Below are 17,212 nucleotides of genomic sequence, written 5' to 3' on the forward strand. Positions count from 1 at the left end.
CTTTCGTAAGTATAATTTGGTATTCACGTCGACACTTCTTAAGTTTTTATCGACGGAGTTCACGTGAATAAAAAATTTGCTTAAGGAGTAGGTCAAACTTAAGAAAATTCTTACGAAAATGATCGACGTGAATACGGCCCCAGGTCTTGTTGGTTGACATCACGACTTCGCGTTCCCTTGCCCGCGCTACGCCACACTCCGAGCTGGCGCCTGGTCTTACGCCCAGGAGCCACCTCTGCTACATACTCCCGCGGGGGCGCTACACTTCGCTGTGCAGCTGCCGTCTGCGTTTCGGAGATCTGACTCTGGAGATCAGCAGTTCCAGCGCCAGGATGACTAGGCTGAGGGCGACTCCGAGAGGGACGAGACACAGGAAGGCCAACAGGTTGCCAAATGACAGCTCTCGGTATCCTGCCTGCGAGCCGCACTCGGCCCGTCCTGTGGATCGTGCAGAGCTCTTGAGACGCAATAGTGTACCCGTCTCATGCAACTTCAGCAGTGTAGTAGTAATGACCTGCTTGAGAGCACATCGATTTTTTGCCATTGACAGATAGACTGGATTGGGTTTGACCGGTGAACTTTGTAATGGGATGAAGTTACAGGCCTCGTCACCGATGAAGTGATGCAGGAGGCTTAAATCAAAGAAGGCCATGACCTGTGGCTGGAAGGCTTGTAGCATGCTCTTCTCCGTCTTGTATATCGAGATGAACCTGTCGCCGGTCGTAGAGCGTCGGTACAGCTCGCGCTCGAAGCTGTCGCGGCTCGATCTGAGTTTGTTCAGTTTCTGCGAACCGACGGGTATTGCCAGAGTCCAGTCGGGCTGTTGGACGAATTCGCGCACGCTGTTGATGGGCCGACCGGCGGTGTGCGTCGTTAGAAAGGACATCAAGTTGGCCGTGTAATTGACGTAGATCAGGATTGCCATCATCCAGCCAAAGATGGTGACAGTGCGTCCAGCCAGCGACCGCGGCGTCCTGTCCCAGCCCTGTCCTAACACAGTCATGGTCATGGCAAGCAGACACGAGCCCCAGCCCATGTCGCGCACCAGCCGGCCGTCCTCGGCTCTGGCGCTGTTGAACCGCAGCGAGAGGCGCAGCACCAGCGAGAGCGCCAGCAGCGCGGCGGCCAGCGTCCACCAGACGTCGGCGCCCAGCGGCCGCAGCAGGCTGGCGAACATCGCTAGCGACAGGCTCGGCGCCGCCTCTGAGTCCCTCCGCACCAGAAACGTGGTGCTCTCGGACCCCATGGGCACCCCGTCCAGGAAGTCGACCACAGCAGCCCGCTCCGGAGTGGGGTTCAGCAGTGTGAGCGCCACGTCGGCGCGCCCGTAGACCAGGTCGCCCACCACGCCGGTCCAGGTGCCGTTTGAGCTCAGACTGCCGTATCCGGGACTGAGCGGAGCGGACATCCGGTAGCTGAGACCAAGCTCGTCGGCTACGATCTGCCACAGCTGGAACAGGTAGCCACTGTAGGTGACAGAGCCATTTGGGTGCTGCTGTGCGTAGATGCTCGGTGGGTCGTGGATGGTGACGACTCGCAGAGGCACGTCCGACGTGTTCACGAAGGGACGCCGCACCGCCGACCATTCCGTTCCCAGCAGGGTCAGACGGCCACGGCGCTCCATCGCAGCGGCCCAGGAGGTCGGCTCGTCAGTGACCGCAGCCGACTGAGCCGGGCCGCGGACGGGACCCAACTACCATCGCCCGGAGGCGCCGTGTGGTCGATTCGTCGGCATTAGGAGCGCGTATATATAGTCATTAGGTACTAAGGGGCGCAACGACGTAGCTGTGCGCACTGCGCAGTGTTCATCTCTCTCTTTACAGCGGCCTATATATGATAACCCGATGGAACGAGTTGATATGGCGTTGCGCGATTAGCTTATGATATCGGGGAGAGCCTTCAGTTTTCAAAAGGGCATCGCACAGATCAGTCAATCACACTTGGCAAGACTTGCCCACCAAAAGACATCACTGCTGCACAAAGTTTCGGTTTTTACAGAATTTTTACATTATGTTTTGAATAAGTGTTAGTTTGAACGTCTATTTGGGGGGGGGGGGAAATATTTCAAACATGACTTTTGACAGTGATTTAGGCTGGCCATGGTCTTTTGAGCAGTGAATTAGTGTAACACTTTTTACATATACGACGTGCCTGTGACAAATTTTATTATTGACTTCTTGGTGCACGTTAGGGTGCACGTTTTCATGTTTCCTAGCTTGGTTTCCTAAATATTTTGACGGGGTACCCGAGACAGTTTGCGAATTGCAGGACACTAAATATTTTGAAGTTTACGCAAGGCTGTTTTTATGAATGTTTAATTCATTTATGGACACTTACTAGTCACTCAAAGGAGGGCACTGAACGAATGTGGGTGCATGCAGCATGTGTAAGTTATGAAGTTTTGCACACATTCAAATTTCCTATGCATCCATTCCATTGTTTTGTCTCCAATTGTTTGATCTGAGCCTATATACAGCCTTGGATCTGAGCCCTGAGAGGGCTGCTCACGGGCACCACACACACTGAGTGTGGTGTGTGCCTTGTGTGGTTATATGGCCTTGGTGTGTGCAGCAGACATGGGGGTAGGAGCAGTAGGGGATGGGTAGTCAGTATGCCACATGGATCACGGTTGTGTGCGGTGGACTGCACACATGACACAGCCATCCCTGTGTGGCCGGTCCCGACGGACCTCAGCGGTCGCTGTGTGCGATGATGGATTATGGAAGACGCAGTGGGCGGAGCTTGGAGCCTGTGTACGTATCTACCTCACAAAGAGCACGTGAGGCATGAACAGCCCTCATGTATCAGTTTGAGTTGGAGTCATGGCAGGCAGGCAGCTGGGGGCCCTGTTTCACAGCTTTCAGTTTCCTTCTGACCAGGCATTGGCAGTTGACACTTCAGTGTCCAGGGAAATATAGCTTGTTAGAGAATAGAGACTTATTAAATGGTGTTCAATAATGTTCATATCTGTTTTGATGTATGTTATTCTTATTACAGGGAGAAGGATTGGACATTTTGACATGATTACTTTTTAATATTTGTATTGAAGTTCTGAAGCTCTGAGGTACCTTCCCAAGAACTGTATTGTATCAATAATGAAAGCTAAAGCAACACCACAAAGTCCTCTGAAACCTGTCAAAAAAGGCAACATGAGAAGGAAGCTGGGCATTGACAACAGGACCACTGCAGACCAAGATGGTAGTCCTGACAGTTGCTCAAATGCTGGAAATGGCACAACTATTCAGAAAAATGTAAAACGAAAACAAACTGTGAATCACAAGCGCAAAAGGGCCGCAGTATCCCATCCTAATGAGGATAGAAGCTGTGGTGGGTTGGTAGCTATCAGTCAAGATGCAGATATCTCTGGTGAGAAGTCCACATTGCAATGTCCACAGCAAGCTGTACCACCAGATCATCCGTCACATTCTGTCTCGGAGGCTTTGGTGAAACTTGTGTCAGCAGTGAAAGATCTCTTCAAGCAGGTTAGTTATTGGAATGTTTAATGTGTTTCTCCACTTCTTACAGCCAGACAATCAAATTTTGATCAACATGTTTTGCTGTAGTTTCTTACAATGTTTTGAATACCACAGTTCATGTTCTGTTTCAATTTTGACTGGTAATATCAACTTCCAAAAGCTCATATTCACATCATAGATAATTAATCATGAAGTTATTAAAAGAATCTGATTTTGCCTCTTGTATTATTCAGTTCAAAGGCTGCTCAGTGTCAGCTGACCTTGTTCTTGCCTAGTACTAATTTCAAACACTTATATCTTCCTTTCCACAGCATAGTCTACAATCAATGGTGGAGTTCAATATTCACATTCCGAGCAAGTCAGATGTGACCTTCCAACCAAAGTGTGAAGATTTGTCTGAGGTTCAGAAGAGCTTGCAGCATCTTTGTTTATGTCTGCAGGTGAGGGCCATTTACTTTTGGGTATTTTAATGGGGAAAATGGAAATCGTGGGACTTTCTTAGCTTGTTAATATACCTTTCCAAGATAGAATGAGCATTTAACATCGGTGAATTACATGAAGTCTTCTAATATAGTGCTCTAAAATAATTACAACAATCTAAGTTTGGTGCATAATAATGTGCAATAATCAGTAATCATAATGCATCGATTGAAGCAATCATCATTGCATTCAGAAGTTTTGACAGCTTTGACTTTGGACTGCCACTCTGGTACTCAAACTGGCATTTCCTGCATATTCTTTTATCACTTGAAACTCGTGTTTACAGGACCTCCAGAGCCTGGTTGATTTGGAACTAGCAGCTGCTGAAGCACAGGTCAAAGCACATGCATTGTTGCCAGGTAATAAGTATAATCAATTTTTGTTTATCAACATCATGCAATCATGCATTGTTGACCATTGATCATTGAACAATGCTGATCATTGATCAGCATAACAACATCATGTTTTTACTATCAGTTTATCGACATCATTTTCGTTTATCGACCTGCTTGCCGACTGTTACAGGTCAAAAGCCAATTGCATCGGAGCCTTATGACAATAATTTGTTGCTCTTAGACTACCTCACTCACTGGTTGTCAGAAATGGATTATCACAGAGAATATCGGTGCCAGCCAGACCCGACGAGTGTTTCCTGTTCCCAGCAGCGCCCACACCGTCAGTGGCTCAGCCAGTTGCCGAGGACACCGCCGTAGCTGAGCGCGAGCTGTCGCCGCCGGCTGAGGAGACGGAGGACGACCCCGACTGGTCCGCTCCGTCCGACCACGAGGAGGAGGGAGAGGGAGAGGAGGAGGACGGGCCCGAGCCCCCGCCCGCCGCCGGTCGCCGAGCCGCCCGTCCCGCCGCCACGGAGCAGGCGTTCGTCTGTACCAGCGCCGGCTGCGAGCAGAAGTTAGTATATTTCCCGGTCTGCGCCTGTGATAGGGTGGATTCAGGACAGCACGGTAGGGCTATGCTAGCAACTGATTGTAGGTCTTTGTTTGGTCGTCGCTCGTATTTGAAGAAGACCCACCTTCAATTTGATTGCTCGATTCCAGCATAGGTAGTTGCTTTAGTCACCGGTCACCATCATACAACCAAAACGGTTAGGCTTTTGTCCATAGAAGGTTTCCGTTGATTGGACCATTACTTGGCTATGAAAGATGGCGACATTTACTACCATGACTGTCAGAGCCAGACCGCTATTACCAGATTTTTCATTACTCTAATCTATATCCGTTTGGTGCATTCATTGCTTACGAGTCTCGTTGGACTCAATCGAATAATGCTATAAGGTACGTCATAAACGCGAGCTACATGAATTAGCTGTGGCCTGTTGGCAAAGAATCTTTTGATTGCCTGCCCCACGACCCTTGCTCTAACACCACCCGTGCTCGCCTCACCCTCTTAACACCGAACACGGGCCGTGTTACTATCAGTTTATCGTGTTCCCTCTAACATGACCCGTGTTGCTGCAGGAGCGGCGTTCCGCGCCGGTTCGCCTCGGAGAAGAGTCTGCGTATGCACCGTGTGGCGTGCCACGGTGAGAAGATGTCCAGCCGCCGGTACCACGAGTACACCTGTCCGCTGTGTGGCAGCGTGCAGAAACGACCGCGAGAGCTGGCCGCACATATTGTGGTGAGTGAAACTGGAGGGAGAGGGATATGGAGTGGGGAGATGGGGGCGCCCAGAATCTGTAGAGGGGAGATAAAGTTGATTGTGAGGAACTTGGTATTGTGTGGTCACTGGTTAGTCAGCTGCGCGAATTATAGCTGTAACGGTAATATATCGGTCAATAACTACTTGCCGGATTCAAAAGTCGATTGACGAATTGAAAGAGAACTTAACGATAACATGAAACGTGGCATCCACAATCGCCTAACGTGTCTGCGTGACCACATCACTGTGTATGTGGGAACCCTGCGAGTATTACTTCTCCTTCTTGCCCTCTGTCTGATGCATATTTTATGGTGCGTTGCTGACTATGTCCTGGTGACTGTCTGGTGTCTGGTGTTAGGTATTTTTGGTGTTGTCGTTGACTTCCCGATGTAATTGGTGTTAACTGGTGGATGGTGTCGTCGACAGACATGTCAGGGCAGGGGCGAGGTGGCCGCGCCGCCGGCCGCCGACGGTGCCGATCCGGCGGCCGGCGCGGACGGCTCCCAGTTCATCATGTGTCGGCTGTGTCACCTGTGCTTCCCGACCGGAGACATGCTGCGGGCGCACAGCTGCCAGTACGGGGACTCCGGAGGTGTCATACAGGTCAGTACCGCGTACAGTTGCGGGCCCACGGCTGCAGCCAGTACGAGGATTGTTTAAAAGGTCGTCATTCGTCAACCGTCCATTTTTTAGCTTGTGTACTGGTACACCCGCGAAGCCAGGCACTGAACTCGGTTACAGGGTTTAGGCATACCGTGCACAGCTGTGTATCATGACAGCTGACCAGCCCCGTTACGGTGCTTTCTCCGTTGGCATAAGGTTAGTCCCCTAACCCTTCCCCCCTTCCCCCTCCTCCGCCTTCAGGAGCTGCTCGGTACCGGCACCCTGTCGATCAGCGGCGCCGAGCTGGCGACTCTGCGCCGCTTCATCTGCTACCAGTGCCGCGAGGAGTTCCGCAACCAGACCATCTACCGCGTGCACCTGCAGTTCTGCCGGCCGCCGCCGTATGCGTGTGAACTGTGCGGCGTGGAACTGCCCTGCGGCCGCCGACTGGTCATGCACAAAATGAGCGAGCACAGGTGCGTGACATCGGATGGAGCTTTGCATAATTGGGAGGGAATGTCAACTTTCATAGGCGATCCAGTTTTGGCATTGTGTTTTTGTCCACCTCTTACCTAGCGAAAGATATCGGAAGCCACCTCTTACCTAGCGAAAGATATCGGAAGCCAAGTCATGTGTCTTCTTTTCTCTCCAGTAAGTCAAATCGGCCGATGTTCTTCTGTCGCGCGGATGGCTGCGGGCTATCGTTCCGACGAAATGCCGCTCTTCAGAAGCACATGATACAGCGCCACTCTAACCAGCCGACCGGGCAGCCGTATGGCTGTGACGTGTGCGACAAAAAGTTCATCAAGAAGATCTACCTGACACACCACAAGCTGCGCTACCACCACGATACGCTGCAGAGGGACTTTGTGTGCGATGTGAGTAGAGAATGCTGGTAGATGGGAGGATTAGACGCTTATCAGACAAAGGAAAGTAGCTAGACACGATTGACGGTGCTGATTTTGAGTTGTAGGAACCATCATTTTTGCCAATTGATTGTGATAATGCATGATTACTGCAACTACTGCACTGGAACTGCATGTTCATAAGTCTAATTCATGTCCAAAGTATATGCTCTTACTTTTTTTCTTTATCACTACTTGCTATATTTGTCGTCATTGGCAATGTCTCGTCACCACGGTTAAGTGGGATGACGACGTCGGGTACCCTATACAATATTGCCTCCGCTGCACTCTGACGTGGCGATTTTAGCGGCAGCCGCCTTTATGCGCCATCCCTACTGACAGTCCTCCTCTCGGCAGGTATGCGGCGCCCGGCTCGGCTCCAGCAGCGCTCTCACCGTTCACGTGCGCTCGGTGCACGCGCGGCCCGAGCACACGTGCCACGTGTGCGGCAAGGTGTTCTCGCGGCCCGACCGGCTGGCCATTCACGCCAAAATACACACTGGTGAGTGGCGGACGGGAAACGGGCTGCCGATTCGGGCTGGGCAACCTCGTTCGAAGTTACGCAATGCTGTAGTTTCTGCGAAGTTTTTTTTTTCAATAGTGCTGCTCTTCAGCATACTTTCACTGTTACAATTCAAGTTGTAATTATGTATTTTGTTTCATACTCACTGTCAGCTCGTCAACATGTCTTTTGCGTCGCCTGCAACGTATCAAATCCTCCCCTACCGCTAATCTGACCGTCCCCCATTGCCCCCGCCAGGCGTGAAGCCGTACAAGTGCACCCTGTGTCCGAAGGCATTCATCCAGCAGTGTAAACTGAACGACCACCTCCGCCGTCACCGGGGCGAGCGGCGCTTCCGCTGCGTCATGTGCGACAAGGTGTACGCGGCCAGCCATGACCTGCGCTCCCACCTGCGGTGAGTGTTTTCATGAGCGCTCCGTCAGCGCCGTGCTGAACAATCTTACGAAATGGGCAGTGAAAGAAGGTCTTAATTTGTTAGAGTGTTTCAGAGAATAGGCAATTGATTTGTATTGTAACTGCGCGGCCGACTACCTGGAATATTGCTGAATGCTAACCCTGCTCGTAAAAGTGGACACCAACATATCCTCACGCCCAGTTTCTTCTGTCACTTTTTTGTCATATAATGGGGTGTACCAAAAAGTTAACCCACGAAAATTTAAATAAAATATTTTCTCAGGATGCATCTTAGTTTTTACACATCGGTATCAAAAGCTGCTGAGTGTCTATTGTGCTATTTTGATCAAAATTGGTTTATTTTTGCCGTTGTAGATGCACTCCGAAGAAATGGCCGAAAATCGTCATAACTGTGATTTCGCTCATGTAGGTAAAATTCAATGGACATCATCGATAGTTCTTCCAACAAATACCCCCTGCCACCCACTCACACACACACTCCATTATGTTTCAGTCCGACGATAAACAAAAACCATTGCATCAACAGAGCTGTGCAGTGCTTCACCGCTATCGTAGAACCTGAGGTGCTTGAGATGTTGTCCACATCTGTTAAGACATACGCGATTGCGTGATTTGGTGCGTTTTGGCTAAAGGTTTCACACTGCGTTTTGACGATTAAGACAAGCACGAACAAGAAATCGATCTTCGATGAACCTTACCTTACCTTACCTTAATTTGATCGGAATTTAGAGGCCACTTGGCCTGTAGGGAACCGTTCTCATCGAGCTCTTGACGTATTTGACCTTTCTAACTCCTATCAGGTATCTTGTACCTGATGTTTGCCCAGTGGGCATCCAGTCTTATCGCAGTATTTGTGGGCTCGCAGTTTGCTTTCATTTATTTTATGCAGCTTAGAGTTATCCTACGGGTCAATGATTGGATATAACCACGGCTGAATTAAAAAGGACTTGATTCGGCTCCAAAATTGTACTATATTTCTAAAGTACCACCATTTGATGGCATATACTATCGATTCGCCAGAAACTTCATGTATTTGCTTCTCATAGCATTGTTAGAGCATCGTTAAGAACTCAGACGAGTTGAATAACAGTGGTCTCCGTTTGTATACAGACGGATACACAGCGTAGACATGGTGAACAAGACGCACACCATCCAGCCGGTGGCGTCTCTGCTCCGGCCGCTGCCGCCTCCGGAGCCGGAGCCTGAACCGGAGCCGGAGCCGGAGCCGGCGGTACAGGAGCCGGAGGGCGCGGAGCAGCAGCCGGAGCCGCCGCAGCACCAGCAGCTCTCCGCAGTGGTGCCCCAGACACTGCAGAGCGTACAGGTGGGCAGAGCACTCTGAAACAATCCTATTTGTATTTTTTGTGTACCTTTACTTCGCTGGTTTGTTAAAATAACTGAGTTGAGTTCAGAGCGACCGCGGTGGAGTCGAGGTGTTTTACCGTAAATTTTCACTACATGCGATTTTTTCGACATTATTTGAGGAAGGCCAACTCACGCCATGTCCGCAGCTTTGAGTTGTTACCTCTCGTCGTTCGTCGATGTGCGATACCACTTATGACTGGAATAGTCGAGTTTTCGTGTTTGAATGCTCTAAACGTCAAAATGCTTTATCTGCACATAACGGCCGGCGAGGTGCAAATTACTGGTGACGTCGAGTTGTGGCTGTTACCCTGACCTGTCCCGCTCGTGTGTTTCAGCTGCACTCTGTGCAGGTGACGGCGCCGACGCCAACCCTGCACGTGCAGGACCTGTCGCAGCTGGGCGGCGGTCTGATCCTGATCCCGGCAGTGGACGCCAGCGGTGGCACCTCCTTCTACCCCATCATCAACCAGTGAGACGACGGGCCGTCCACGGGGAGGTCATCATCAGCCAGTGGGAGTACGGGCCGTACACAGAGAGGCCACCTCCTTCTACCCCCATAATCCAGTGAGCCGACGGGCCGTTCACGAAGATGTCACCGTGTATCATCGTATTCATCAGCCAGTGAGCCGAGCCGTCCGACCGTCTGCCACAGATACGACCGTCCCTGCCTCTGCGTCGGGCGGGTCAGCCGTCAGCTCTACCGTATCATCATCATCAGCAGCATAAACGGCTGATTAGTGGCAGCGGTACATTATTATCAACAGCATGAGAACCTCATCATCACATCATGTGTTTTTTACGATTATTATAATGTCGATATCATGTGACCGTTATTTATTTCGTCCTCACACGTTATCCAAGCGACATGTGCCCATTTGATGGCAGCTATATAAGGTCAGCACTGGCACTGAGCTAAGTTCGTTTTTATATCTTGCATACGGACGGATGTCGTAACGAGGAAGGGAACAAATCATGTTTGTTGTTTTATTGACATGGATGTGATGCATTGCCATTTGTATTTTATTGCAGGTATGGCGAAAAGATTCATTTTGCATTCCGATTGTTCTTTCCGATTTTAGTGTCCCATCGGTATTTTTCGATCAGCCGACCGACGAGGCACCTTGTGGTGTTTCAATCTGCAGTCTTTCAACTGAATGTCATTGGCTTAGATAAGGAATTGGTGGTTTGTGCAGACATCAACGTGCCTGTTCCTCTGTTGGTTGTCCGTTGTGAACTGAACTAGAGAAATAATCATCTGAGATACGGTTTCACCCCGCAGCTTGTGAGTTTGAACTGATACGTTGTACGTTGAACCGGGGCATTGAACACATACGGTTGAACGGGGCCATTCGCCCTGATTCGGGAGGCCGTTTATACTCGTCTTACTTATTGGAGACTTTGTTTGCGCCGACTTTTTAATCATTTTGAATCATTTCAAGGCTGCATGAGCCGCGATGAGGAGCGGCCGACGATCACGACACGATCCGCATTGTGTACATGAAACGAAACAGACCTAGGCCATACAGTTCACACAAATATTCGTGACCGATGACAATAAGTGGTCGGAGTCCCAATAGCCTTGGGCTGATGGCCGGAAAATGACTGGATAATTTCCGTTCCCCGTCATCGAAATATTTGCCACTCTAATTCCGAATTATGACTGGAGAATCAAGGCGAAATATCCCGAATGACAGCTATGCTACGAAGAAAATGACGTAGACGGTGAGTTGAGTAGTAAAGTGATCGTGGGTGAGGTGTTGGTCATAGACTCATAATCGTAAATATATATATAAGTGAGGATATTTGACTTTTAAGATTTAGTGATACTAGTTCGACCTTCGTTTTCATAATAAATTCTAACATTTGACCTTTTTATGCATAGATATAAAAAAGTTTTTATGTTTTAGATGAACAAGACCAAAATCCATGCATTTTTTCCCGTGGCTCGATTGGTTTTTATTTATGACGTCATCGATCCAATATTTTCATTCTATTTACCGAATGTCACTAGCCGGCATCTTTTTCGCGGGATGCGCCGCATATTTACGTCTGGACAACGAGTTGCGGGGAAAAGTGCTGATTGTGTTGCAGTTTTAGGAGCCGGTGATTAGGCTGGATTTTTGGGTTACTTTTTCGTTCTGATTCATGTATTTCATAGTGTTTGGCTTTTGAATATTTTAGTTCTTCCAGATAAATATTACTTGCCTTACAACTTTTGTAAAAACGTTTCATTTTTTTTTATAAGCCGACGTTCAGAGTCCTAAAAATACATCAGCACTACAATCATTGTAAACAAACAAATGGAGCACCACTTGGCTCTGTTCCAAGGCCATTTTTAGTTTATCTGGTGGTTTTCTTGCTCTTGTACGTCGTTTTGTTGGATGTTTTGAATCCCTTAAGATTGACTTATATCATATTTAAGAAGCATGTTGACTGAAAACAATCTGAAGTACCCAGGAGGCTGACAGAGGTCCTGACTACTGAGCAATATCAATATCAAGTTGAACAAGTTATTAAATTTTGGTTGATAAACGCAAGGTGATCGGGCTCATATATCAGCAAGAAAAAGTAAAATTAAAAGAGCTTATTGTCCAAAAACAAGCTACAATATTGCAGACCTTGGAGCAATACTGAAGAGCACGCTGAGCAGGATCATGCCAGAAAATGTTGACTGATGAGCGCATATTGATGTATTGGTATGAATATTGAATGATAACTTACAACAGCAAGATAAATTAGTGCTAACTATCAAGTTAAAATCTAGAATGAATGGACTTGGGCAGTTTTACTATGCTTAGATGCTATGCAGATTGTAATGTGCATCAGGTACTCAGTGTCTGGCAAATGAAACATGCGATCATTCCGTTGCTACTGGAGTAGAAAGCTTGGATCACTAAATCCACTTTATGTTTATTTTGATTTTTGATGTTAATCATCATCACTGTATTTCTTGAAAAAAGGATTGTAGTAAAATTGTCAATGTGACAATCCATGCAACGATGTGATCATATTATGTGTTCATAGTCATTCGTGATAGTCATTATTGGTCCAATATACAATGGCAAAGCTCTCAGTCTCAGCGTTTCTTCCTGTGGATGGTCGGCAGTGACTCAGAGCTTAGAAGCAGGTATTAGCTTTCTTCACAGGGCTGGGATAAAAAGTACTGAGGGTCATCTTCCACCAAGGAACTCTACTTTGACATGGTATGAGATGTAGGCACAAGTAGGTAGGTGCTCAGTTCCTATAGTCAGTAGTGTATGTTTAGTCGGGTTAGCTTAGATTAGATTGTTAGTTTTTTAATTTGCCAAATGTCCATAAAAATGTGACCTGAGCAATGAGCATACCTGAACCTGACTAACCTGACAGCTGACCTAACCTCAATCATCACACATATTTGCAGCCTACCCAAGACCTGCATGGCAGTAGCACCCAGTTATAGGTAGGTACTCGCCCTAACTCAATCTTACCTGCTAACCTTCAACTTGCCAAAAGTTAGCTCACATTGCCAAGCTGCGTCCAGGGAAACAGTCAACTGAGGAACTGGCTCATTGGGTGGCTGGTGTGAGTCTGTGCATTTAAAGTGTTTTTTTCTCTGAAGCTGCTCTGCACTGCTGTATGTCATGTTAGATGCTCAGAAAATGTGGGAAATGATTACTAAGCTACTTTAATGCTTTGTTAATGCTCGAGACATGAACAAGTACAGATCCTGCAGGGTACAGCTATGAGTTAGGTGCTAGGTGAGTATGTTATGTGAATGTGCTGTTCCCTGTTTGACTGTAAGTATAAAAACAAGCACAGAGTCACAGTTATATTTAATCTCCACATAAACATACAACAAAACCGGCCATATAGTCTAACTCCGAACACACCACAGATAACTTAAGCCTTTGTAGGCACAAAAATGTTTTGATTAACAGGACAGGTTTACAATATATCCTCTGTCCTTGGGGGATCTTGCTGCCAAGTTCAGGTATGAATTATGATGACTGAACTTCAGGATTGATCAACCTTTTCTTAGCCACTGCTTATATACGAGAAAGACCAAATGCTTGTTTGTTTTGATTTACAGGACATGTATACAATATATCCTCTGTCCTTGGGGGATCTTGCTGCCAAGTTGAGGTACGATGACTGAACTTCAGGATTGATCAACCTTTTCTTAGCCACTGCTTATAAACGAGAAAGACCAAATGCTTGTTTGTAAACTGCGTTGAAAATTTAATGATCCACCTTCAATTCTGACATGAAGGCACAAATGAAATAGTTCCCTCTCCTTTTGGAATACACAAAGCAAAATAATTAATAAATTTTAGTGGATGGACAAGAGCAATTAGCATAGCTTCCCCTCAAGTTAACTTCTGGCACTGTTGATGAATTATACTGACGCTTATTCGCTTCATATTTTGTAACAAACGCGCTAAAACTGCAATATAACAGCACTATATGCTTCTTGGCAAAATGCAATAGTATTAAAAATTTAGCCCTGATGGCATTCATTCTTGGTGGAAACGTAATCACAAAATATTTTGTAGTAACTATTAAATTCCGGCCGAAAACAGTGCACGGTTTAAAAAAGAATCACTCCAATGACGGTCCATTCTTGCGGTCCTGAAATCGCCACTATTTCCGGCCTCTCCAACGCAACTCGTTGTCCAGACGTAAATATGCGGATGCGCCACGCGTTTGTGATTTTCAAATCAGTAGGCGGAACTGCGTATTTACAAATTGCAACCGAGCTCCGCCGTGGGGTAAGGTGGGCAGGGGTTTTCGCACTACGGCTGCGGTTGAACTACCGTCTGTGGTAGAAACTTCAGGGCGATGGCGCGTTTCATACGAAATGTGGCGCAATGTTTGTTTGCTTCTGAACTTGTACTGTTATTGCCATTGCTGTGAATTCTTGAAGTGGGAGTGTTTCAATAACAATTTGTGGATTATTTGAGTTTCTTTATATAAACATAGAATAGTATTATGAAACATTGTGTGGAAACTGCAAATACTGATATGATCAACTACTTAGCTTGGGAATTGATACACATTTTGTTGAATGTTGAGATTTGTCTGACAAATGGTACGTAACAAACTTCAAGCATATCATGATCTGAAGCTGTTGCAACAAATCAAAATTGCTTTGTTGGAAAGACTGGAGCATGGTTCAAGATGATGTGTAAAAATTCAAGATTTGTGGGAAAGCTTGTGACTGTAGATCGGAAACAGTTCTATATGATGGCTCAATGAAACATGGAAATGGACGACAAAAGTAGAGTTTCAACATTCAGCATGTGAGAATAACTTCAGAAATTCACAATTCTTGTAGTATTGCATTCTTCTTATGTACAGTTATAGGTTTCGTTAGGGTATTTGAAATTCATTGTGTCAGTTGAGATATAGATGGATTGCGGACAAATTTTAGAATCATTGCATGGAAGCTAGGTATAAGGTACTTGTTCGGTAGAAAGGTATTGATGATTGCCATGAGAAGGTTTTTTATGATTTAATATATGGTCGTTGTTGTGCCTACAAAAATGCAAGCTTACTAGCAACTAGTTTCTGAATCAAATCGAAAGTATTTGCCATGAATGTAAATATGTACCTGCAAAGTATGTCAATAAATTTGTGTGATGTTGACCAGAGAGCTTTATCATCTGGGCATTTATGTCGCTTCTTGCATTAGGTATTAAGCATAGTAATTACGGATGAACTTTGTGCCAATATCTTCAATGCACAATGTATGTAGCATGTCTACAACCCTCACTGATCCTAGCTATAGGCATTTGGCACCAGCAAGACCAAGGGCATGAACTTCACAGTTGCTCAACCTTTTGTCATGTACCACCAGTCACTTTTTTACTTAGGTGCACATAGCAGTGCACACAACAATGTGCGGAGGGCCTACACAAAAACAACATGATTAGTGTGCACTATGCACAGGATTGTACCCTGATTATTTGAATATTTTGATAACTCAACAGTCAACAGTCAGGAGTAATTATTGAATATCACATTTATTATACATCACTTGTCAAACAAGAGCATGATGACACACATTTTGACAAGCAATCATGGTAGTATTTCAATAAGTTGGACAGTCATCTCCCTGGGCGTCATTTTTCCAGGAAGGTACACTCGGGGGCAGATTGATGTTCCACCACTCCCTACCCATCGGGCTCCCATGGCTCAGCACTGGCTGCTGCCAGTGGCAGCATGTGGCAGCACTGGCACTGGCAGGCAGTGCTGAGCAGTGCTGAGGGCAGGCAACACTGGCAGCAGCCAGTGCTGAGCCATGGGAGCCCGATAGGTAGGGAGTGGTGGAACATCAATCTGCCCCCGAGTGTACCTCTGCACTCTGCAGGTGTTGTGGTAGGCTAGGTTGAACTGGGTCAAGTTAGGCGAAGTAAGGTGGTTAGGACCCGGTCGGACCATAAGGCCTGGTCAGGTTGATTTTAATCTTTCATTCTAATTTGACATAACCTATTACCTATGTTTTTGCTCCAGCCTGAATTTCATTAGGTAATGAGTTAATTTTGCTTTGTTTTTATCTGTCTTGTTTTGTGTTTTTGTCCCTTATATTTTGCCCCATAGGCAAGGGTGGAGCTTTTCCAGGGAAGGTGGTGGAGCATGATTGGAGGCGCTCAACCAGACGGCATAGGAGGGCACGGTTTCTGAACGCGCACTGATGCCTGATTCAAGCCACGCTGTCTTCATGCGTGGCGGCGCGCTACTTAACCCGCGCACCGACGGGGGTCTGCGCCAACTTCGCACCGACGGGGGGGGGGGGGGGGCGGATGACCGCCCCCCCCCTGAGATCTCGAGAACGAAGCAAGATAGCGACAAGCGGTAAACGGCATCGGATACGCACGGCCAAGATCTACAATTTTTACTAAGGTCATTTTCAGGTCAGGTCAAAGATGACGTCACAGGGGTCGAAAAAGTCAAAATGGCGGCGCTAGATATGGAGAGAGTTTTTCTCGAATAACTTTCGAATTAGTCAAGATAGGAATAAACTAAGGGCATCATCGTGATCCTCTCGTCAATCCGCATCGAATGATATATATGTTGACCTCGAAAGGTCAAGGTCAAAGGTTGACCTCAGGTCACGTGGCCTCGAGGTCATCATGTATATCATTCGATGCGTCTTGACGAGCTGAACACAATGAGACCATCCACGCGTCTGTATCTTGTTCCTGTACGGAGTTATTGGCCAAAAACCTTTGGTGACCTTTGATGACGTCACATGACCTCACAGCTGCCCAACAGCAAAACAGACCTCAAGGTAGTGAAGGTTGATCGTATATGAAGTCATGTATGGTATATGGGGCCACTCCGACCCGTTTTAGTGGTAAAAACAGGGAGTTGATTTTTCCCCCATTGACTTATAATGGGGAGGTCGCGAAATTGACCTGACCTTAGGTCACCGATATCAAAATTCCGAGATATACAAATTGTAGCTACTAATGACCTAATAATATCCTGCGACTTTCAAAGGCCTCCGACATCTACTGTAGCTCTGGCACGGTGACAAAGTTGCAAAAAAGTGACTTGAGGTTGGGTCATTCAAAGTGACCTGGTGACCTGACCTTGAAAGGTAGGAGGTTCAAACTTGCACACCATGTGTAAAATTGATGAGGTTATAGTCATACCAAATTTCGCGGCGCTACGCGCCGCGGTTTTCCCGCTATTCGCGAAAAACCTCAGGGGGGGCGGATATCCGCCCCCCCCCATCGGTGCGCGGGTTAAAAGTCCCTAAAAGAACGGGAAGTGATGCCGATAGAACCTTCAATCATTCTGGGCTA

General features: G+C 47.1%; 1 protein-coding gene across 8 annotated transcripts; it reads left to right on the top strand.

Annotated features, from left to right (window-relative positions):
• The first annotated feature begins 2,171 nt into the window (after positions 1 to 2,171).
• On the top strand, positions 2,172 to 10,700 carry LOC122366271 (telomere zinc finger-associated protein-like). 8 transcript variants are annotated; one of them, XM_043338321.1, is made up of 13 exons: positions 2,172 to 2,386; positions 2,998 to 3,482; positions 3,788 to 3,916; positions 4,243 to 4,315; positions 4,622 to 4,865; positions 5,432 to 5,591; positions 6,039 to 6,215; positions 6,477 to 6,691; positions 6,868 to 7,093; positions 7,478 to 7,622; positions 7,881 to 8,037; positions 9,168 to 9,381; positions 9,758 to 10,700. In XM_043338321.1, the coding sequence occupies exons 2-13, from the start codon at positions 3,096 to 3,098 to the stop codon at positions 9,893 to 9,895; spliced, it is 2,265 nt and encodes a 754-aa protein (XP_043194256.1). In that variant the 5' UTR covers positions 2,172 to 2,386; positions 2,998 to 3,095; the 3' UTR covers positions 9,896 to 10,700. The 8 variants fall into 8 exon arrangements, with proteins under 8 accessions (XP_043194256.1, XP_043194253.1, XP_043194257.1 ...); XM_043338318.1 differs by having other exon boundaries at positions 2,187 to 2,241; positions 4,619 to 4,865; XM_043338322.1 differs by having other exon boundaries at positions 2,195 to 2,241.
• Positions 10,701 to 17,212: the final 6,512 nt, after the last annotated feature.

Source organism: Amphibalanus amphitrite, unplaced genomic scaffold (genome assembly GCF_019059575.1).
Source record: "Amphibalanus amphitrite isolate SeventyFive unplaced genomic scaffold, NRLGWU_Aamphi_draft 000793F_arrow, whole genome shotgun sequence".
Classification (NCBI taxonomy): Eukaryota; Metazoa; Arthropoda; class Thecostraca; order Balanomorpha; family Balanidae; genus Amphibalanus; species Amphibalanus amphitrite.

Excerpts from the sequence above, each read along its gene's own strand:
- LOC122366271 (XM_043338318.1), top strand. The coding sequence starts at position 3,096 with ATGAAAGCTAAAGCAACACCACAAAGTCCTCTGAAACCTGTCAAAAAA. Across the intron at positions 3,483-3,787 it reads TGAAAGATCTCTTCAAGCAG|CATAGTCTACAATCAATGGT; the intron begins GTTAGTTATTGG and ends TCCTTTCCACAG. Across the intron at positions 7,094-7,477 it reads AGAGGGACTTTGTGTGCGAT|GTATGCGGCGCCCGGCTCGG; the intron begins GTGAGTAGAGAA and ends TCCTCTCGGCAG.